The 22,140-nt window shown below is 48.4% G+C and overlaps 1 protein-coding gene across 1 annotated transcript in view; it reads left to right on the top strand.

The window, feature by feature from the left end:
* Positions 1 to 3,889: 3,889 nt before the first annotated feature.
* Positions 3,890 to 22,140, top strand: part of LOC8053759 (ubiquitin carboxyl-terminal hydrolase 36) — a 39,325-nt gene continuing 21,074 nt past the window's right edge. Inside the window, exons 1-10 of the mRNA XM_029993881.4 lie at positions 3,890 to 4,028; positions 6,890 to 7,021; positions 8,467 to 8,644; positions 9,696 to 9,968; positions 10,907 to 11,017; positions 12,836 to 12,947; positions 16,476 to 16,543; positions 17,443 to 17,513; positions 19,164 to 19,324; positions 22,020 to 22,113. Coding sequence (XP_029849741.3) covers positions 6,941 to 7,021; positions 8,467 to 8,644; positions 9,696 to 9,968; positions 10,907 to 11,017; positions 12,836 to 12,947; positions 16,476 to 16,543; positions 17,443 to 17,513; positions 19,164 to 19,324; positions 22,020 to 22,113 — 1,149 coding nt within the window. The 5' untranslated portion in view covers positions 3,890 to 4,028; positions 6,890 to 6,940. The remainder of the gene's footprint in view (positions 4,029 to 6,889; positions 7,022 to 8,466; positions 8,645 to 9,695; positions 9,969 to 10,906; positions 11,018 to 12,835; positions 12,948 to 16,475; positions 16,544 to 17,442; positions 17,514 to 19,163; positions 19,325 to 22,019; positions 22,114 to 22,140) is intronic.

Raw genomic sequence — 22,140 nt, 5'->3', positions numbered from 1 at the left:
TCGCCCGGCGAGCAGTTCCCGCACGCCGCATCGCACGCCGCATGTCGTGTCGTCTGCTACGGAGAGAAGAAAAAAAAAAAAAAGCACGGTCGGGTGTAGCCACGTGACTTCCGCCACTCACTCTCTTCTCTCCACTTCTCCGACCTTCGTCGGGTTTCGGTTTCGGTTTCGAGCAGTTGCGTCTTTCGGCTTTATTAAAAAAATACGCTACTCTGTTGCAAAATATTAATTGGGTAGTCCTCCGACACCATAATGAAGCCCCTGGCAAAAAATGAAAAAAAATTTTTGGGGGGTGTCAGTGTCCCTTTAACGACGCTTTTGAACGAGTTCAACTCTTTGCTAGCAATCACTGCTGAGGTCCACTCGGGACAACAATTATTGCATTCTTCCAAATGCTTCACTATTTTTTAGTTGGCCGCGTTTGACAACACCGCCCTTTTGAGCTCTAGCATTATCTCGTTGACACAGCGTCCAGTCTACGCAATCCACGGCCAGATTTTTTTCCCACATTTTTATTGATTTCCGAGAAAGGTGTCATACGGCTGAGCCTAAAGTCTGAACTGAACGCCTAAAAAACAGGGACAAGCGGAAGAAGAGACAACACGTTAGCGTACTCGCACGTTGCGAGTACGCCAACGTATTGTCGCTTCTTCCTCTTGTCCCTGTTTTTCTAGGTGTTCAGTTCAGATGGAAAACCAGCTAGTTCAACTTAAGTCTCTTCTTCCTCTTGTCCCTGTTTTTCTAGGCGTTCAGTTCAGATGGAAAACCAGCTAGCTCAACTTAATAATTTGGAGCCTAAAGCCATTTCTGAAAACTACTCTGATGCCATACGTCGCCGCCAGGCCCATCAAATTGTGAGAAACGGCATGAAAAAATGGTCGGCTTTCCCACTTTTCTGCCGTCTTCCTAGCTACGGGCTCTCGCCTTTCCGTCTTTGCCTCGCAAGCCACTCGAGGTAACAATACTCTTGCAAATAAAGATTATTACTATTATTATTATTACACCCACGAGAACTTCCAAGGGATATCCCGATAACGAACCGCGAAAACGACACCACACTTCTTTTGACCGTCTTTGGGTGACAACTTCGGTACGGTGAGACCAGTTTTGGGCGCGTCTTTCCAGCGCTACCACAACACTACTTATTTAAAAAAAAAAAAAAAAAAAGTTTAAATTCAGGGACAGAATTGCTCGCAGCCTTTTCGTAAGTGAAAGTTCTCGAGCTTGGCCTTTTATGACAGTCACCCACTCGTTGACATTTAGCCCCTCGAATGCACACACTGAGATCAGTGAATGCGCACATGAAAACATCGTTCTTATGATCGCGCACCCATGGATGACATTGACTGCAATTGCACATGAACCTCTCGATCCAGAGCGCTAAGATTAATCTCAGACAAAACTGGAGCCAACGACGACCGGATGCATACACCTTGTTTTTGTGTACCATAGGTGCCATAGGCGGAAAGTTCTCTTCGGGCTCAATCCACTGGGCGCCAGCTATCAACACATGGGGGCACCGGGGCACACAGATGAGATTAATGAGGTGCACCCAGGGTTTCCGGACGCGATGATGCTTGCTTTTCCAAAGAGCTTGCGAGAGGGGGGGGGGTTCGGTTTCCGTAGTCGGCGCCTATGTACCCTAGCTACGCATGAGGATCGACTTGTCTAAAGAACATATGTTTTATGTCGAGTGACGCCAACTCACAGGGTCTCGATTACATGGCTTTCACGTCACGTCAGCCGCCATTGACCCGTACTTTTGCAGCATACATTAGGCAATTCTGTTCTTCTCCAGAAAGCTTGCCAAGAACAAATTCGATTTTGCGAGATGCATGCTGCAGAAGGTACAGGCTCAGGAGCATGGTACGGAGCTACGGCGGCTGCTACGGTGTCACATGCAAGGCATTTCGGAGTTCCTAAGCGCCAGTGGGTTATCGGTCTCGACTCTTGAGCACATTCACGCTGTTTGGAGGAAATTCGACAGGGCATGCAGCCACGTTCCATTTACCACTATCATAGCCTTCTTTAGTTCAAAAGCCTGTCAATTAAATCGCGAAAGAACGTGGCCGCAGTAAAGAGGAAAGGAAATCAGAGAAGATAAAGTGAGACAGGCAGGCGAGCTGGTTGATGTTACGCTTTGTGTGTTGTCCCCTTTTTCGTCCGTCGTCTCCGGTTTTTTAAAAATGTGGAAAACAGAAGAGGGCGTGTAAAAAAAGCTTGTCAAACAACGCAAAAAACAAAAACAAAAAAAAAACATTGCCGTTATGAATAATCATTTTATGCTTGGGCGATGATCGTCTTGCTCTTCGCTCGACAGCAAAGGCAGAGCATGACACAGCTCTCTCTCTCTCCTCCTCCCCCCAACCCCCTCTCCCCATTCTTCTCGAGCTACTCGACTTCCAGGTGATTCAGCACAATTTCACAGCAATCCGCTTGGAACATCGATGCCCCCAACCCCGTGCCCCGCCAATATTTATCTCCTCGCCATCTGCGATAACTTTTACTTTTCTACTAAGATCGGTTCGAGTAGGACGTGGTCCCCGCTGTCGTAAGTGCCATGTTGCCAATGTCGCGCGGCAAGCAGCAGCCGTCCTCGATGGTTCACCATCGCCCCATACGCGCCCGGCCATCCCCGTATCCGGCTGTACCGCCTAAAGCCCCTGTACCACCGACTCCGTCGGCTCCACCAGCTCTCCAGCCGCCCGAATCACGTGTGACCTACGTCCTCTCACCGAGCGTCCCAGGCGTATTGCTGGTTCCCGCCACCGCATTTAAGCTGGACCAGCACGGGCAATGGACCTTGGGTCAAGGAGTCATCCAGCTTTTCCAGTCACCTGCGGTCATTGTTCCATCGCCAAAACCGCTGCCCGTCGTCGTCTCGAACGTAAAGCCTGGTCCGTTGTCCATCCAGAAGACCGATGTTTCTGTGCCAGCTGCAGTAACTCAACCGTCTGCGCCATCGTCCACGGCAATGAAATCTCTACCTCAAGTAGTCCCTGGTCCGACCGCTCCGACAGTGTCAGCACAAACTAGCCCGTGGCCATCGCTGAAAACGCATCTTCAGCAGACCGCGTTGAAGGGTCGACTTGCGGAAAGACAGCCATACGCTGCCGAAGATTCTGAAACTGATGACGGCAAGATGCTTGCTTTGGCAAGATATCGTAAGAATCATCTGTTGATGAAGATGGTCTTGAGCGCTAGCGTTGTGAGGCCGTCTGAAGGCGGGAGAACCCAGCAACTGACGTCGAAGATCAAGGTCTTCGAAAGGCGTCTCAAAGATCTCGAAGACGAAGCGAAGTCGATGGAGGTTTGTTTCAACCAGAAGGTGAAGGGCATCAGGGCAGCGGCGAGCCTTTTTCAGTACAAACTGAACAGGTTTCAGCAACTGGCGGCTCTGATCAATCGACGAGAGTTTCAGCAAGCCGTACTTGAAGCTGAAATGGAGAACCTGCAAGGTTTCACGAGCGTGAGACCCCGACAGCGTGAGACGGCTTGATACTGGTTTTCTGTATGACCTGGCAGATCTCGAGGTTACATTAAAAACAAATGAAAACTGTGAAAACTATGAAGTAACTACGGCGTTGCAATGCAACCCATCCAGTCGATCGGGCGGTCGGGCTTCCAATATTTTAGAAGTGTTGCTAAGCACAAGAACACATGACAAGGGCGGTTTATGATGGCTGTTAAAAACGTTATTTGGTGTTCATATAATTTAATTCAAAACAAAACGTTACTTGCATGCGTACAACCTAAACCACACGGAAAAAAAAAAAAAAAAGCTTTTCGCGGCTTTTTTTTTTTAGATCTATTTGAGCGCCATCTGTGGAACAGCATTCAATACACTGCATCGCGGCAGTTCGCGGCATCGCTTTCGATCGTTGTAGGTGGCGGGTCAGTTCCTTTGTGTGTTCTAGTACCTAGGTTTGAGGGATAACCACCCCTGTAAAAAAAATAATAATCGCTAAATTCGTTCCATCTCCCGCGGATATGCATCAAAACTATGGCCCACGCAAGCGTCCACACCGGTAAGCTCTAGACTTTATCGTTGCCCTATTACACAGGTTTTCCAACGCGGACTCGGAACAGCCCGCCTAAGCAGACGCAACGCTAGGCTTAAGCCTTAAAAAAAAAAAAAGCGCTGGCATTCTGTCACGTTTTTGTGGCGTTGTCGTTGCACTGAGGCTTAATTATCTCCTTTTTCGAAGCGGAGAAATCTTCAAAGCGCGCTCGAAACACAAAATCAAGTCGTTGGAACCCTAAGTCGACTCTGATTTCCCAATTGCAAGAGTTCTAGCCCGATTCGTCGCGATACATGTGCTGCGCTGCGCCGGCTACGCTAGGCCTATTTTGACGTGTTCACCGATATCTGCCGGAGCTCGCGACAAATTAACAGTTGATTCATCGCCGAAGCGGTGCTGGGATTATCCCCGCGAAACGTTCTGCACGTTTATGGTGTACGGGCGGTGCGTTGAAACGTCGCAGGTCATCTTTCTGCGCATTAATGAGCACACAGGTGACCCGCAGCCGCAGCCGGTCGTCCCACGGCTTCTAACCTTTCGAAACTTATGTGTGCGCTGTGTTCTCGGCTTCTTTTCTTTTCTGCCCGTGCTGGCGGAAAAAAAAACAACGTTTAAACGAGTTTAGAACCTCTGGTAAACTGTTTGCAGGACATACGGGTGCCGTTGGCCCATACCATTTAATCGATCTCCCTTCGAGAACGCGAGGTTGCCGAATTCGGCGCCGAAAGAATACAACAAAGTATAAACAAAAGGCGAAAAGCCATCGAACACTGCGTCGTTTTAAAAGGCTTGTTTTTTCCTTTTTTCCCGTCTCTGCTTTTTGTGTGCGCGCGCGAAGGTAAATTATCGTAACCTTCATTAGTGACGCAGTGATCCGTATATTCAATCGTAGTAAAGCACAATTTCTTCAACCCCCCCCCCCCCCCCCCCGGCCCCCCACTAAAACAAAACAAAACAAAATCTTTAAAATGTTTTTTAGCTTTTAGTGGTGTGCCGAGAAAACTGCGGTTGAAGCCCCTCACTGTAGCAGCTCTGAGCGTTTCGATCGCACTTTTTTCGCACTTCTCTGTTTCGACCAATCTTTAACAGCTAAACGAAGAATAACTCGTCGGAGTATTTTTTTTTTATTTTTTAATCTTCACAATTGGTGTTTTTTGGCTAGCTTTCCTTGTCAGAAACTGTATCGTGTCTGTCCATTTTTTCTCTTCTATTCTTTCTAGGGGGAAGAGGCGAATAACTTGAGATTCTTTTTTTTTTTTTTTTCTTATCGTGGTGAATCATTTTATTTTTTTAATGTGGAGGAGCGTGACCTAGATCACTTTGCGAAACTCGCATGTTTGCTGGTGGTTGTGACGACCTTGGACTGAAGCCAGGAGAACAAGATGGACTGAAGATCTTGTTTGACGTTTTTGTTCGTGGGGGGCAAGAGAGAGGTAGACGGGTAGGTGCTGAAGGAAGGTTACTTCTCACCTTTTTCTCAGCAAAGTTTCCCTCTCTATGCCTTCTCTTTTCAAACACCAAAGGGTTTCCAGGACAGGGTTCCGGCTTCAAAACTGTACAAAAATAACCTCATGCTCGGACAAAGCACAATTTCTGTGAGTTTGAGGGTGAAACTTATTATAACCTGAAGGTTGTTTTTGAAATTTTTTTGCTAGGTTACTTGCATATATGCAACTAGAGGGGCCAGTCTTTGAATGGGCAGAAAAAGCGTGCGTGCATTTCATACCTGCTCAACCTTTCTCTAGTGCGCTTTATGTTTACGGTAGGTCGTCACCTTGAGAACCGTAGTGTAATGAGGCGAGTCACCTTGACTTTTGCTTATTATTGTAATTTTTATTGGTCAACGTTTGGCTTGTCATGGCACATGACTATTATTCCCCCCCTTCCCCCCCCCCCTCCCCATTACATGATACTTTTGTGCACATTTCATATTAGATATTTGCTATTTTTATCAGTGTATACATATTTCAAAATCGAAAGACTTTATGCTGACAACCAAAATTACTTAGGAACACTCTTGCACTGTGTAAAAACTATGCACAAAGCCTGTTTTTTTTTTTTGGAAGCAGCAACGAGTGTAGGATGATGTCTTCCAGATGTCTTCTCAAAAAGCGAGGAATCAATGATAACTGTACCGCGAAATTATGGATAGCGGATGCCAGCAGACACTTCCGGTTTGTCAAAAAGGTCCACAGTACTGGCTGTGCAAGTACTTCTCGGAGTTCAGAGGTGCCATAGCAACAGGACCACCGCAGCAGTGGATTGGCTGTCTTTTCTGACACTGCAGCAAACATTTGTGGTGCATTCTCTCTCTCAGTGAGTAGATTTAAAATCCGAACCATATTCAGTTGCACAGCCATTAACCCCACCGGTTCTGTGTCTGCAAACCGCTGTACTATGCTCGGCGCGCAGGGCTTAGTCGTTCAACTCCCAACTTCTTAGAATCCCAGCCGAGTTGTCCGCAACCTTACGGAGGCTTATATAATGCGGAAAGGACACAATGTGATTGAGCTTTCGGTTGCACGTCGGAAAATTCCCATGTGGTTGAAGTCAGTCTTCCGCCGGGGCGCACAATGCCCTCTGTTTGTTTGGTATGTCCAGTTTTTAGAACGCTTTGTCTAAACTCTATGGAGAGCACAGGTTCATCTGCTTCTTGTGCAGGTGTTGCGGCAACTTCGAAACGCCGAGCTCTCATTGGCTCTCACTGGAAGGAGAGTGGGTAGACCTCAATGCTGGCTACCTTGAGGTCTACCAGCTATCCTAAATGCCAGCTCAGATGTCAGCAGCTTGGATGCCTGTGCGACTGCGAGCGAGCGTGGCGGCTTCCTGTTGACGGAGGGTGATTGTTGCTCTATGACCCCTTGCAGCGGGTTCCCGTGATTCTTCAGCGGCTCCGTAGGAGAAGGCCGGCCCCCAGGATGGCGCAGGACAGCCTGAAGATGATCAGCAGCTCGGTCAGCCTCGGGCTCGGCCGGAGTTCGCTGTCACTGAACCAGCAGGTGAGCTTCCTCGAGCTTCGCATTCTCCGGGCCGGCGGAGATTGAGAAGGGAGCCCACCTGAAGCGGGGTACACACAAGCGACAAAAACGAGCGCCGTGTGACAGCTTCCAGGTCAAGTACTGCAGGCACCATTACGCCAACCTATGCCTGGCCACTACATCGCAGCCTCTGTGGCAATCGCCATAGAAACCGCCTTGCGGCGCCTGGTTTGGTTGCGCATGTGTGCCTAAGAAACAATGTTCCCTTGACCGAAAATTTCAGAGATGTTGATGGCATATGTATGTTTCAGGTGGCTCCCCGGTTCAATATCCGTTTCCAAATGAATTTGCTCAAAGTATGAAGGCCTCGGTTTAAACTCTACGATTGCGGTAGCCATAGCATGCTCCATTTGGGGGGGGCATGGCATGGTGGCCAAACCCTACCTTAGAGGAACTGGTCTTTCATTGATAAATTCGTTAGAGGTTTGCGAGGCGCTCTACTGAGAATGAAAGAGGACTGAGTGCAATGAAGGGTGCCCCTTTGGATCTAGGCTCTTTCAAAATGGCAGGTTTGCAAAACTGCTTCAGTGCTCAGCAAGCAAGTGCACATGGCCATTGGCATTTCTAAAATACCTTATTTCGGAGTAAGTACTTAACTCACACTTTAAAAAATCTCTTTCCCAGCAATGTTCGTGAGTTTTTCAAGCCGATAAAACTATTTTCGAAAAGATCCATAAATAAAAAGGAAAAGTCACAAATTCTGGCGGCAGTTGACCCAGCTGAGGGAATCAGGTTCTAATGCAAAAATCCAGGGTGCCCGTGTTTCGGAATTCTTCGAGCCTGCCTTGGAGTTTGAGCACAATTCAAGCCTAGCTGAGCCATGCGTTTGCACGCGATGCATTTGCACGCGATGCATTTGCACGCGGCTGTGAGTCAAGAGGCCTCGCATTTCTCTCTGGTGGGCTTAATTTTGTTGAGGTGCTTAAGCTTCTGAACCGCTCTGTCACAAACTTGTCGAGAGGCATGTTTTCTCTTTAGGCTTGCATTGAGGTACTTAAGGGTTCTCCGAGATAAAAAAAAAGTTGGGAAACCCATGGGGCTTTGTCTGCAGGCTTTGTTTCCAACACGAAGTGGTACACGAAGTTTGCAATTCTTGTGACAAAAGTGGGAGGTCATCATTGCACTTTCTCTAAATTGCTTCGTGTTGTATGAGTGCAATGCAACATAATGTAATGAGAGGTGCCTCTCTTAAAACAAAACGACTCGGACTTGAGTTGTGTACTAAAGTTTATTCTGTCTCTTTAACTTGCCATTCCTTGAAGGATAATACTTTTTTCTTTCCCGAAAGCCGGTAAGCTTAGCTCTCTTTACAGGCACACGTATAGATCTTAAGAACCGACGCGGACTGACAAGGTGATCTAGCGCCTTCCCCGTTTGCTGATTAGTCTTTTTCCGTGGGTGCTCAGGTCGCAGGTGGCTCAAGGTCGTCTGTTCTTCTTCATCACATCGACTTTGAGTCATGCGACAACGGAGGTGCCAAGCACACGTCGGAGGCGCTGCGCGCCAAGTATGCGCCACTTTCGCCGGCGCCCGTCCACAACGGCACCCTCTCCAAGACGGCTGCGACGGCGCTTCATAAGATTGGTGGGTGGTGCTGCTTTTGGAAAACTTGACCCGGTGAGAGAAGTGCGAGTCTGCGAGCCCTGTGAAACCTTTAAAGGAACCGTGGAATACAAGTTCCATTAGCTCATTAGTTCGGATTCATGTTGTTTAACCTAGAACAGCTGTTTAGTGAAGGTGACTCGATGAAAACTTAAGACGCGAAAGTGAGATGCAGAAGTATGCAAGCGAGGGAACGATGTTATACGTAGTTTGTTTCACCTTCTGACGGAATGCAGCGGATGCTACGAGCCATCGGAGCCAATCCAGGTCCGTGTGAGCATTACGTGACCTTGGAGAAAGTGTGCAGTGACCTGCGGAGAGCGTATAGCATGCTACGTCACAGTCCAGGCTTGACCGAAATGCCTTGTCGCGTCTGCCGCGCTTGATCGTAAGGTGAAACGAAGTCTAGTGTCGCTACCGCAGCAGGACCCTCCGCAGGTGGCACATCACTCCAATTGACTGGTGTAAGCGATCAAGTTGCGGCGTTCTCTTCGTATGTCGTGGTAGGGGTCGCAGTACATAAACAATTGCACCTAGTTTTTCCGACCCGAAGACGTGTCCTGCGTGTGACGATCTCGTCAATTTGGGCCAAAGTATTGCCACATTTTTTTTAAGAGAATGAAACAAGCGTTGGGTTCTTTTTCTTCGGATATTTTCGATTTTGTGCTAACCTAGGCTCGAGGGACTGCGAAATGTCTATTTCAGAGTCCCCTCGGTGATCTCGCTCTGTCCTTTCTTTTTGTTGCTGTTTTATAGACAGGAAGGATCTGATCTGTAAACTAAATAACGCCCAAACAATTTTTTTTTGTTATCTAAAGTGAAGATGTCTGAAGGGTCATTAAAAGTCAGCCACAATGAGAAAAGAATAAATGGAAAATGTACAGAACACAAGCCTCATGTGGGAAGAACAGATACAATAATACCAACGTATGCCAGCACGCAAATTACGAATTTAGTCATTGAAAGAAGGTCCTTTTGTTTTCATTGTGTGGTCTAGTAGGGCTAAACTCTCTGTCCTCACCTAACCGGGCAGGTGGCAAGCCAGCCGCAACTTCAAACGGCACGGTGGTAGCCAACGGCGCCACGTGCAACGGCTCTTCGTCTTCGGACGAAGGCATCCCTGAGCCACGAGTGCGACTCCACTCGCCGGAGGCAGTGTGGCTGGACTGGCGGGAAGTGCGCAAGATCGGCGCAGGCCTGGTGAACCTGGGCAACACGTGCTTCATGAACACTGTGATCCAGTGCCTGACGTATTGCCCGCCCCTGGCCAACTACTTGCTTCACCAGGACAACCACTGTGCCAAGTGTGAGTGACACTGCACCTCCTCTTGCAAGTGTCGGTGTCGCTTTGCGTGAAGGGCTACTCATTTGGGAAAGGCTGTTTTAACGACTGCATGTCTTCAATTTATGCCTTTACGGCATCTATTCCCGTACCGCACACATATTGTTTGACTTTACACCTCAAAGTCCATTCCCAACTGCATGCCTTTCTGTTCAACTTCACACTTTCCCAAAGTCTATTTCCAACTGTAGGCACTTTTGTTCAGCTTTATGCCCTCCCAATATATGTTCCCAACTCCGTGCCTTTTCATTCAACATTACAGCTTCCCAAAGTCCATTCCCAACTGCATGCCTCTCTGTTCAACTCCATGCTTTCCCAGAGTCTATTTCTAACTGCATGCCTTTTTTGCTCAGCTTTATGCCTTCTCAACTACATGCCTTTTCAATGTTACAGCCTTGCAAAGTCTCTTCCAACTACAGGCCTTTTTTTTTTTTAAATTTCACACATTCCCAAAGCCTACTTCCAACTGCATGCCTTTTTGTTTAGCTTTCTGCCTTCCCAACATGTTCCCAACTGCATGCCCTTTTAGTCAACGCTACAGCTTTTCTCAGTCTTCCAAGCCATACTCCTTTCTGTTAAACTCCATTCTTTGCCTAAGTTTTTTCCAGCTGGATGCCTTTTTGTTCAGTGCTATGCCTTCCCAATATATGTTCCCAACTGCATGCCTTTTCACTCAACGTTACAGCTTCCTGAAATTCATTTCCAACTTCACGCCTTCCTGTTCAACTTAACTCATTTCCAATGTCTATCCCCGACCACGTGCCTCTTTGTGCGACTTCACACGAACTTCGTGCCCCTTTGTTCGACTACCTACATCTATATACTAACATTTATAAAGGTCCTCGCACTCTTGTGCAATTGATGTGGTCCTTACGAGCATCCCATTTCCTTCATGTGTGCAGGTAAAACAATCAACTTCTGCATGATGTGCGAGCTGCAGAAGCACATGCGGAGAGCCCTGGACAAGCCCGGGGATGCCATAAAGCCCATCTATATTTATCAGAGGCTCAAAGGTGGGCCCCTCCTTTTTCCTCAACCAATGTCGGTAAAATGTCGGCCATTTCGGTGTCAGAGACACGAGAGAAGATTTTGCGCATTGATTGTCCAACCTCGAGCCCATCTACAATCTGTCCGGGGCCCGGGGGCAGGTCCTGTAGCCAGTGTCGGCAAAACACCGGCCATTAGAGGTCCTGCTTTAATTTTTTGTGCCTCATTAAAAGTAGGGACAATTTTTTGTATTGCCATATTTAAACTTGCAAAGAACAGTGAGAGAATGTTCGGGGGCTGCCGATAGGCCCTTTCACACTCTCGACACCTAGGCACAGCGTTTGTGTCGTATAGTTCTTACCAAAAAAATACGAAGCATGCTCCCAGGTCGCACCGAATGCCCACCCGCTACTTGTGAACCGTTTAAAAACTCGACGTAGGACATATCAGGCACCCACCTCCAGACTTCTTGGCCCACCTAGATAACAGAGACGCTCCTCCACGTCAGCCACTTCTGTGAGCACTCCGGTAATAGGCGGCAATAGGCCCTATCGTTTTTTTGCTTTGGAGCCGCCTAACGAGAGACCATCCTCCAGTTTTTCAAGATCATCTCAATCTTGGCTCGGCACTTGCTCGACATTGTCGCGTACATGACCGAGCAGGAACACTTCTCCGAACTTCTAGAACAGTGGTCTCAAACTCATTTGAGTGTGGGGGCCAGATATCCCACACCTGAAAGGCCGAGGGCCATCGCATGATAGGAAGGGGGGGGGGTTGTTCAGAAGACTTTAAAGAGAACAGACCGCGTGCATTATGCTTTTTTGGAAACTCGCCGTGGTTTGCCAGCGACGTCTTTAGATTTGATTTGTTCATATGACTACTTTGGGCGCTGGTAGGATGTGATAACATGAATTAAGATGACACGCACCGCCAACATGCTGGCGATATTAATAGAACAAGCAAGTACACTGTCGTTCTTGTTGCTCACTTCACTCACGAATTAACCAAGCTCAACATGTCTCTAAAAACGACTTAATTTGACAGTTCTTGCTTTTCTGACGATTTTTATTACATTTATCTTTGGCAGTGCTCGTGCTAATCGAGAGTTTGCGCAGTCGAGATGCATCCTTCAACGAATAGCTCGCGCTTGCGGCCCTGTAGCGGAACTGTTGTGCATTACAAAAAGCTGGGAAGCCAAAAATAAAGCAAAACAAAGAGAAAAATATCACTAATCACCTATTCACATATTCACAGATGTGAATGTGAAAAAAGCAGGGCTACTTTTCGAGCGAAAATGAATCGACGAGATGAAGTCACTATGGCGCATGCCATTTCTAGCGCTCGGGACATGGGAACCGGGACTCGTAGCCGGCTGCGGGCCGCGTCCCAGCAAGTCGCGGGCCGCGTGTTTGAGACCCCTGTTCTAGAAGATTCTAGCTTACTCTTACCCCGAATGTAAAAGATTGGGAGGCCAATATGGACCTTGCCAGGTCAGCGTAGTCTTAGGTGCTCCCAAACATTCTAGGTTGAATGTTCGAGATACGGAGTGTAAGGGAGAAAGAGCTGAGCGTGGCCTTGCCGACTCTTCCGCCATCTCGCTCCGTCAGCCGTAGTGCCGACGCCGCGACGTTTGCTGCTGTCGTTTGGACATTCGTCTTTTCTTTTCTTTCTGGCTCGAGTTCGTCGACTAAGCCTTTATTTTCGGTTTTATGATTGTCAATCCGTGTCAATATTTTATGGTACGCTTTGTTTTGCTTGCTTGTTTACGCTCCCGTGCGTTTTCGTTTGTGACTGTGTTCCCATACGTTCGTCTCGGAGTGACACACCACATCTGTTCCCCGCAGCCATAGCCAAGCACTTCCAGTTCGGCCAGCAGGAGGACGCCCACGAGTTCCTACGCTACGTCGTGGATAACCTGTGGAAGGCCGCCCTCGCAAACCACGATGGGGGACCCAAGTGAGTGGTCAGCCGTCTTGAGTGACTCTGCCATCTCGTTTTTTTCTGTTTGACGGCGCGGAGCTGTCGCGGCCCCACGTCTGGCTCATCTCGTGGGTCACTTGACTTTGGGAGGCCCAAAAAGTAGATCTGTAAGAGGGTTTAAAAGTTGTGGGATACTATAGTCCGTTGCAACCTAAAAACGAAGGGCGAGGGTAAGACGGGCCGGGGAGGAGGAAGCAGACGGAACGCTGGAGAAGAAGGGGGGGGAAACCTCCTTCTCTCTTTAGCGTTTTATCTGCTTCCTCCTCGCCTCTCATTCTTAGGTTGCAACGGTCTATACACGAACTCAACTCTCCTACGTCACGCCGCGGTGGTGGTGCGCCAGACGCACTTCCGGTCTGGGGTGGTGGGCAGAAGTCGCCGTGCCAGACATGCATTCCTGTGTTCCTTTGGAAGAAACGAGACAAAAAAACCTGCCTTCTTGTCAAAATGCTGCGATGGGGGTTGTACCAAGAGAGTCTGGAAAGGTTTGAAGATCAGTTTTTATGTGTTTCTGCCCCCTCCGTTCGTCCGAGAACGTGGATAGTAGCCGTGAGAAGGGCAAACCAGACGCTGTCGAACTACGATTCCGTGTGCGGGCAACGCATTGTGGTCGCCAGATGCATTTGCTTTGTTCCAACATGAACGAGAGAAAACCGCCAAGTTGTCCGAACCACCCACGGGTTCAGTGCGCCTTCAAATTCACACGGCCGCCTGATCGTTCGAACTTTTGTCTGCTCTTTCAAATTTGTCTGCTTTTTGTCGTCTGCTCGTTCAAACAAAAGCGGCCCGTAGACCAAACTTTGACCTGGTGATTGCAAAAAGAAGTAATTGCAGGCCTCAAAAGACTTAAGTAGGCTCGGTGTAAACAGCAGATACAAGATGTTGATCATTGGTACCGGTGGCCATCACCGACTTGTTACGCTTGGTCTGTTCCCGCTTCCGATTTTCAGTATCGACGTCGATCATCGCCGCTACCTTCTACACTTTTGCAGAACGAGCGACGTCGCTACCGAAAATAGCTAGAAGAATCTCATCATGGTTTTGGCGTCCATTCTGCGGCGTTCATGCGAATGAATCGCCGCACGTCAAATTATTTACGGAAAGTTTAGCGGCCTAACGAGCCTTGATAATTTCGCTTAGGCGATTAATGTGGTAAGACATTGCAATGAGGACGTAGAATCCGCAATTTCAACGAAAAGAGTATGCAGACTCACACAGACGCCGACAACGTGACATTGAATGGTTTGTTGACGCGGGACGCGGTGCTTCTTGCCCGTACTCCATTACGCATGCGTTCGAACTGTCGTCTGCTCTTTCAAACTTGTCTGCTTTTTGTCATCAGTTCGTTCAAACGACAGCGGCCCGTAAACCAAACGTTGACCCGGTAATTGCGATACGAACTAAGGTAATTGCGATAAGAACTAAGTGCAGGCCTCAAAACACTTTTGAAGGTTGGTTGGGGTAAGTAGGCTAAAGTGTAAACAGATACGAGATGTTGATTATTGTTACCAGTGGCCATCACCGACTTGTAATGCCCGATTCTACTTGCGGTTTTCAGTATCGAAGTCTACCATCTCAGCTACGGTCCACGCTTTTGCAGTCCGAGCAACGTCGCGGCTGAAAATAGCGAGTAGAATCTCATCGTGGGAGTCAGGCTTTAGCGCCCCTTCTGCGGCGTCCACGTGAAATGAATCGCCACACGTCACATTATTCACGCAAAGTTTTGCCTCGTTAGTTTTGCTGAAGCCGCTTAAGTAGTCGGACATTGTTAGGAGGACGTAGAATCAACAATTCCAACGCGAAAAAGAGCACGGGGACTCCCACCGACGCCGACAACAACGCAATTCAATGGTTTGTTTATGGGCGACGGCGGGCTTCTTGCCCACCATCCACCGCGCATGCGCGGTGCCGGTGGCGTCCGCTAGGGGCGCTCCGGTTTGTTTGTAAACATGAGTTGGTGTATAGGCAGATAGTTACCTATTCTTTCTACTTAGCAGTGCCTCCTCAACCGATACCGCCTAGAATACGAGGCGCGTGCATGACTGCTAGTGATGACATTTGGGGGGAGGGAGGAGGTGCAGGCCATGTCCTCTGTATGGTATTGACTCGGTGTGCTCCGGTAACTGAGCGCTACTTATTAAAACGTTCGGGGGGGGGGGGGGGGGGGGGGGGGGGGCATCGTTCGTAATGGAAGAGAGGCTGTGAAGTTAAATAAAAAAAACCACAAATGCATAAACTTTTTTTTTTTTGTTTTCTGGTGACATGTGCGCTTTTTTGTTTGGAGTTCCCTCACGTGGGCCTCGAAGTAGAGATTATGCAGACGTACGCCAGTACTACTAAGAGCTCTATGGGTTTTTGTGCTTTTTACGGCGATAGCGGCTAAGGGCTCTTCCCACCACTATAAATGACATTCATTGTTGATGTTGCAGTCGTTCTGGTTGGCGTAGTGGGCGTCCGTCATAGATATTGCCAGATCCTGGAAAAAGATTGACGCCGCCCGTGGAAATCGAATTTGGGTCCGCTGCGTGCGAAACGGGGGCGTTACCCACAGAGCTACGCCTCAACGTTGACAATCTGCTTCATATTTGGGGTTTTTGTAGTATCCTATACCCACCGCATGCGCTCTCTGAAAAAAAAAAAAAAGAAAAGAAAAAAGGAAGTTGCCGATAGCGAATTGTCGTCATAGCACTGTAAAATGCCAAGAACTCGTGCCGGGAGATGTGCTTTCGTGCGCTGCGGAACAAAAGAAGGTACAAAAGTGTTTGGAATAAAATGGTCGGATGTCGTTTTTGTTCTGAACGCGATAGGATGCCGATGCCCAACGGCTTTGCCGTGATGCATCGCAGCTGTCGCTGTGACTGTGCTGTCTGTTAACACGGGACTGCTCAGTTTTATATTGCAAGAATGCTGAAAAGTTTCCTTGGCTGTCCTCGTTGGGGACGGGTGTTTTTATTTTAGCATCAAGAGGTTTCTTTTTAACGTAATGTGTCTAATGGGGTGTTTTCTACGAGAAAATTGTCACGAACAAGTGGCACATCAAGAGTTAGACGTTAAGATTTTATATAAACTGAAGGCATACACCTGGAGCTTAGGCGGGGCTCGACCTGTGTTGGTGCAGTGGCACCGTGTATCGTATTGTAGGCGAGAGCGACATGTTTTGGGTGCAAATAGTAACTAAAACAAATGTAAACTCGTAATAACAAAGAAAAGGTAAAACAATAAAAATAAAATAATAAAAAGTACATGAAAGACAAAGAAGTTAAAAATACATGGAAAGTTAAAAAACAATATATAAATATATATTTAATAAAAAGACAAATTTCATGCACAAATCTCAAGTAGAGTGTGGTCTCAATGGGACAGGTTTCATACTCCGCCGTCTTTGTCGGCACAGTCAAGTTCGAACAATTTTGTTTTTACAAATCTTGCTTTACCTTTGTTTAAACCGTTCTGCTCAGCCTCGTATTGGAGGAACAAACATTGATCGTCTCGTTTCCCCCGCAGATTGGATCCCGCCAGCAAGGAGACGACGGTCGTCAACGAGATTTTTGGCGGCTACCACCGCAGTCAAGGTGCGTGTTCTGTGCCGTGCCCGTGTTCCCCGTCCGGTTATGGCACACGGTGGGCCCCGGCTCGACACGCTCATGGCTTGGATCCGAGTTACGAGACATTGTGGTGACGTTGGTGGGGTTTCGGAACATGTGGACGCCCTGCTTATGGCAGTGGGGGGGGGGGGGGGTCAATCTCTCTATCTTGAGTTTGTTTGAAGTACGGTGCCAGGAATGCGTCTCGGACTGGCATCCGACGGCGTGACGCTCCGGCTTTTGCGAGGACATTTGTTGCCACATTGCGACCACTTTCGGTGCACGGGCAGAATAAAACAAACACACGAGTCAGGGACGCATTCCAGGCACTATAGTTCGAAGTCTTTCCGTTAGCCGTTCCTTGTGCGTAGTGTTTACCTCTTTGAAAGTGGTGCGTGTCAAATCATATGAAGAGTCAAAAGACTGATTGTTGGGTCTGGCCTTCTCTTTTTATTTGATGGTGTGTAGATTATTGACAGGAGCCTTAGATGACGGTATAAAGGGAGTCTAAGCAAACTGTGTGTAATGCGGGTGCAAGGGATTTGAACGTGGGAATATGCAAAGCGTAAGTTCTTCCGCTTCTTGCGCAGGGATTGTGGTGACGTCAGAATGAAGGGCTCCGATTGGCTCAGATTGAAGTAATAGTGGGTGTAACTCGAGGAAGCTTGCTGGTCTAACCCACTGTGCTTCAATCAGAGCCAATCGGAGCTTGGCATTCTGACGTCACCACAGCCCCTGCAAAAAGGAGCGGACGAACTTGCGCTCCACATAACCCGGTCCTGAGCGTTAACTGGGTTCCTGGCTGCAGTAGCGAACAGACCTTTCTTCTGTTGGGGAAGTTTGGGTTCAACCTGCTGACGGCTGTTTTATGGTGCTCTATCACGCAGTCATCTGCATGAGGTGCAAGAAGACTAGCAACACGTATGACCACTTCATGGATCTGATCCTCGACATCAAGGTGGGTACCTCGTATAATTAACCCGTCCCGTTCCGTGCGTTTTGTAGACTTCTCATTCTCGGAGAGGTCCCAATTTTTCGCGAGTACCTCGTCGCCTTTTAAAGAAGGGGGAGCGTAATCTGTTTTGTCGCTCCCCGGGTTAACTGTTTAGGAAACTTTCCCCTTTCCTTTGCTCGTGGAAATAGTGTTACAGTATAAACTCGTTACAACGGACCTCGACAGTGACCAAGACTTTGGTTTGTCGTTGAAGAAGTACGTAGGAATGCTGATGCTTTTGTTCCAGACTGACGGGAATTAGGACGAGTCTGTTCTAGCTGGTAAGACTGATGAAGTGTGAATGGATATAAGAAAAGAAATGGTTTATTCAAACTTAGTTATAATAAATGGGTTGAACTGCACCAGTGATAATCATCACTGCGTGCTGTAACCAGCTCTGCCGTAACGAGGTTATACTACGGTAACGGAATGTATTGTGTTGCTCGACCGTGACGCTGCACGGACAAACTTGCTATGTATTTTGTGCCTCGACTGCACGGACATCGTCGTGTGCAGCGTTCTCCTAAAGAAAGACCTGCCAAAGCTAGTGCTCTGGCAGGATTGAAACACAAGGTTAGCATCTCTTGCGGTTGGACGCCCCAGCTTTGACCCTGCTAACACACATCCCCATTTCTTCCAGAGCGTGTCATTGTTCTCTTCCACTCTCCCACCCCAAGTGCAAAAGCGCTGGCCATGGTGTAAGATGAGTACACGTGAGGACACAGCTTCGGCGAATGCTGCGCTGCGGTCAGTCAGATAAAGTCCTCTTGGCACGTGCCTGAGTAACCTCGGCCGACGGCGTCTCCGCCATCCAAACGGTGCAATTGGGGAAACGAGAAACGGTTGAAACCAGCAGGAAATGTCTCATTCTTTTGACACATGGGTGTGCGCACCTTCTGCTTGGAGCGTCTGCCCCGACCTTTGTGTGGTGCACTCTTAAAAGGACTTTAAAAGCAAGCACGTCTCCCATGGAGAAGCATCGGAAACCGGGCCTGGGACAAGCTGCTGTCAGCCGCATGTCGGGCAGCCATCTGGTGGCGCCGCTTGCAACCAAGGCGAGGAGGAGACTTTATTGGCAGCTGCGACACGCGCGGTGTCTACACCTATATGTGTTTCTTTTACACCATGGTTTTGGCTCGGTACTTCCTAGATACCAGAGGCGCAGTCCTGGATTTTTTACGTTATCTAGGAGAGGCCAGTGCAGTACAGTTTGACAGGTTCGAGCCAAGTGCCGACACAGCACTTCCCTGACACTCTTGGTGGGGGTGTTACAGGAAGTGGCCGGGAGACAGCTGTGTGATGCATTCCGGGCTCGAAGTCCCGCTCTGTGGTGTCTGACTGTCGCACTGCCGTTGCACACTAGCACTCTTCAAGAAGACGTTCGGGACAGAAAGACTAGTTAAAAAGCCGGAGAGCGACTTGCAGCAGAACGGGCGTCCACCTCACTAGTTGCACCACAACCAGGATGACTGGCGGCTACGACGCGACTCTCCTATGCCGTCGTCGAACGTAAATCGAGGGACTGCTTTTTTCGACGCGTTATAGGCACTGCTCTGTCGAGATGTGTCGTGACGTAGCGTATTTGTGATTGAGCAATGCGGGTGGCTTGCGCAGAATGCCTCCAGCCTGGAGAAGGCCCTGGAGAAGTTTGTGGAGCCCGAGCTGCTCCAGAACGACAACGCCTACAAGTGCCCCCGGTGCAACGTGAAGGTGGAAGCCCAGAAGCGCTTCACGGTGCACAGGCCGCCGAACGTGGCCACCTTCCAGTTCAAGCGGTGAGCGATGGGCCGCTGCTCGTCCGTGAAGCTATGGAAGGTGCCGCATTTCCCGGCCCGCGCATCTCAGAGCCGTGTATTGGAGTTTGGAGAGTTTGGCCATACATTGGTTTGAATAGGCGAGCATCTTCGGATCAACCACAGGCCGCGAAACAGCCCCTAGTGGTAATCATGAGATCTAAAAACCCGACTCGACTAATCTAAGCGGTTTTAGCGTCGCTCGAGTAAAAATGTATAACTCTTGGGTGACTGAAAACCTGGCGCATGTTATATTTTCGTCACGCCCATATTCAAGGGTAGAATAAACGAACGTGCGCTCCAAACCAGGGCCGACTTACTAGAAAGGGTGTCTCAGCTGAGACGGGGAAAGAAAGCACTGCCGAAGCCAGCGCACGAGCCGAGCGGGACTCCGCATCTCAAGACGCTCGCGCGCCCCACCCTTGCACACTGTTTTCTTTCAGCCAGTCTCAGCTGAGACACTGTTCTAGCAAGCCGGCCCAGAGCTAACTGTCACCGAGAGGCCGAGGCTTCTATTTCACGCTTCAAATGTCGTTTCCAATATTGTGACGTCTCAGTCTGCTGATTGGTCGACGCTGTGTCGCACCTTTAGTTTACGCTCTAACTGCTGGCGGCTCTGGCGCGTCTACGGTGGCCATGCCTTAATTGGCAGCGGCAAAATTGGCCTTATCCGTTAAGTTGTGAAAGTTCTCACATTCCCGGATTGTGCTTTAACCCCTTAAAGGGGCCCTGCAAGGAGTTTTTACTGTTTTTTAATTTGCACCGAACCTGAGCGCACTGAACGTAGTAACTTAATCAAACTTTCCTTTTCGCGAAATTCGCTTTATTTTAAAAGTTGTAGGCAATTTAGAATTACAAAAACAAGCCAAAAATAACCTCCTTCATGACGTCGTAGGTCCTGGCTTGAGTGGCCGTGAACTAGAGCAGGAATAGTGAGCTCATCGAGCGCTCACGGCCGCCGCATTCCGTGTCGACAGCGCCAGAGGGCGCCACTAAAGCATGTTCTGGATGGGCTATATGCGGCGGGCAGCCAAAGCGGCTTTAATTGCATTTGCTGCGTGATTAAACGCTAATTCGGCATGACACTTCATTGGCCACGAACGACAGCAAACACGGGTAAAGATCAGTTCAGAATGGGAGCCACTTCGCGCTGCCATACCGCGAAACGGCCAAACCGCAAGACAAAGCCTCTTGCCGAAGGCCTTCGGAACGCTCGGAGCCGGTCGGATCCTCCTGTCCATACGACTGCAGCGCCACCGCGTACATCCGGGATTTTTCCGTGTCGGCGCCTTATCCCACTACTCCTCTCTAGTATGCGCTGCCTTTTCCACCGCTTGGCGGCGGGGATGTCAACGGGTCATTTCTTGTTTCCGTACTTTATAAACTGCATTTCTTTCTTTTTTTCTTTTATAATAGTGAACAAGAACTACTTTTATAAATAATTGAAACAAATCACGCCACTTATATTTTGTATTTCAACCAAAAAGAAGTTTTTAGCGGCTCTGACCAGTAGTAAGCCCAGGACCAAAGACGTCACATTTTGCGCGCTTTCGGTACCGCAGGTAGTCCTCGTCAGTGGAGGAGGTTTCCGTGTCGTCCGGTTAAAATATGGCGCACTGATATTTAGCTACTCTTTCCGTGCCCGCTGGCTTGCCCGAACTCCAAGAGACGTGGAAACCGCAAAAAAGGTAGACGCTTAAATATGATTTCAGGGCCCCTTTAAAGGTGCAAAGAAAAAAGTGTTTTTTTCTAAACAGCCTAATTTGGACAAGCATGTCACAAAACAGATCTTCTGCGAAAAAACAATTTTTTTCGAGCAATATTTACGCCATAGGACGTAATTTAGTCGGAGTCAGAACTTCTCCACATTTGAAACTCCCGCTCTTTTGAAGCGCACAGAGTGGCCGTTATAAGTCACTTCGTGACGTATAGCAGCCACTACGTGACATATAATACCATCTTTGTGGCGCGCGATTTAAAACGGACGAAATAGCCGCAAACTAAAATCAGTCTCGTGCAATAAATATTGGTGTAAAAAAAATTGTTTTTGGTGGAATAATTGTTTTGTGACATATTTGTCCCAATTAGGATGTCTAAAAATACATTTTTTTTTCTTTGCAGTTGCCCTTTAGCCGATTTTAGTTTTGAAAAATTCATGACCCTGCTCAATTTTGGTCTACACAACTACATTTATTGCCTTCAAAATGAAGCTTCTAACTACAAACAGAATGGGAGAAAAAAAAAAAAATGCATGGCTGCCATCTGTTGGAAGAGCCTTAAACTAAGTCGTGAGTGAGCCTGGTTTTTCCGATACAGTTGAGTGCATGGTTCGGAAAAAGCAGGTGAGCTATACTTGTCCTGATTGGTTTGGGTATTGCTCCTTGTTGACGAGCTAGTGTACCACTCAAACAGTGGTACAGTAGAAAAAGACAAGAAACCCAGAACCTTGTGTGCATTGGTTGTTCTTTACGCGGTCCTTGGTCTCAGATTTCCACGAAGACGAGAGCTCATCAGTTTGCCCGAACCTCCCCCGTTGCTTATTGCAAATACTTCAAAATGCCCACAAGAAGGAGAGAGAAAATCCAATTCTCCTACATCTGTCTTTGCTATAATGTGGTCCTACTGCGGAGTGTTGCTAGCACCCGACCTGAACCACTGTACCTCCGTTGCGGTGCAGGTTCGATTCGAACCGGATGTTTGGGGGCAAGATAACGAAGCACGTGAGCTACCCGGAGCGCCTGGAGATGCGGCCCTTCATGTCGGACAAGCAGGTGAGTCTCGGAATGAACGACGCGCTC

This window comes from Ixodes scapularis, unplaced genomic scaffold, assembly GCF_016920785.2.
Source record: "Ixodes scapularis isolate PalLabHiFi unplaced genomic scaffold, ASM1692078v2 PGA_scaffold6__148_contigs__length_123643588, whole genome shotgun sequence".
NCBI classification, from domain to species: Eukaryota; Metazoa; Arthropoda; class Arachnida; order Ixodida; family Ixodidae; genus Ixodes; species Ixodes scapularis.
This window is presented reverse-complemented; position numbering and strand designations above follow the sequence as displayed.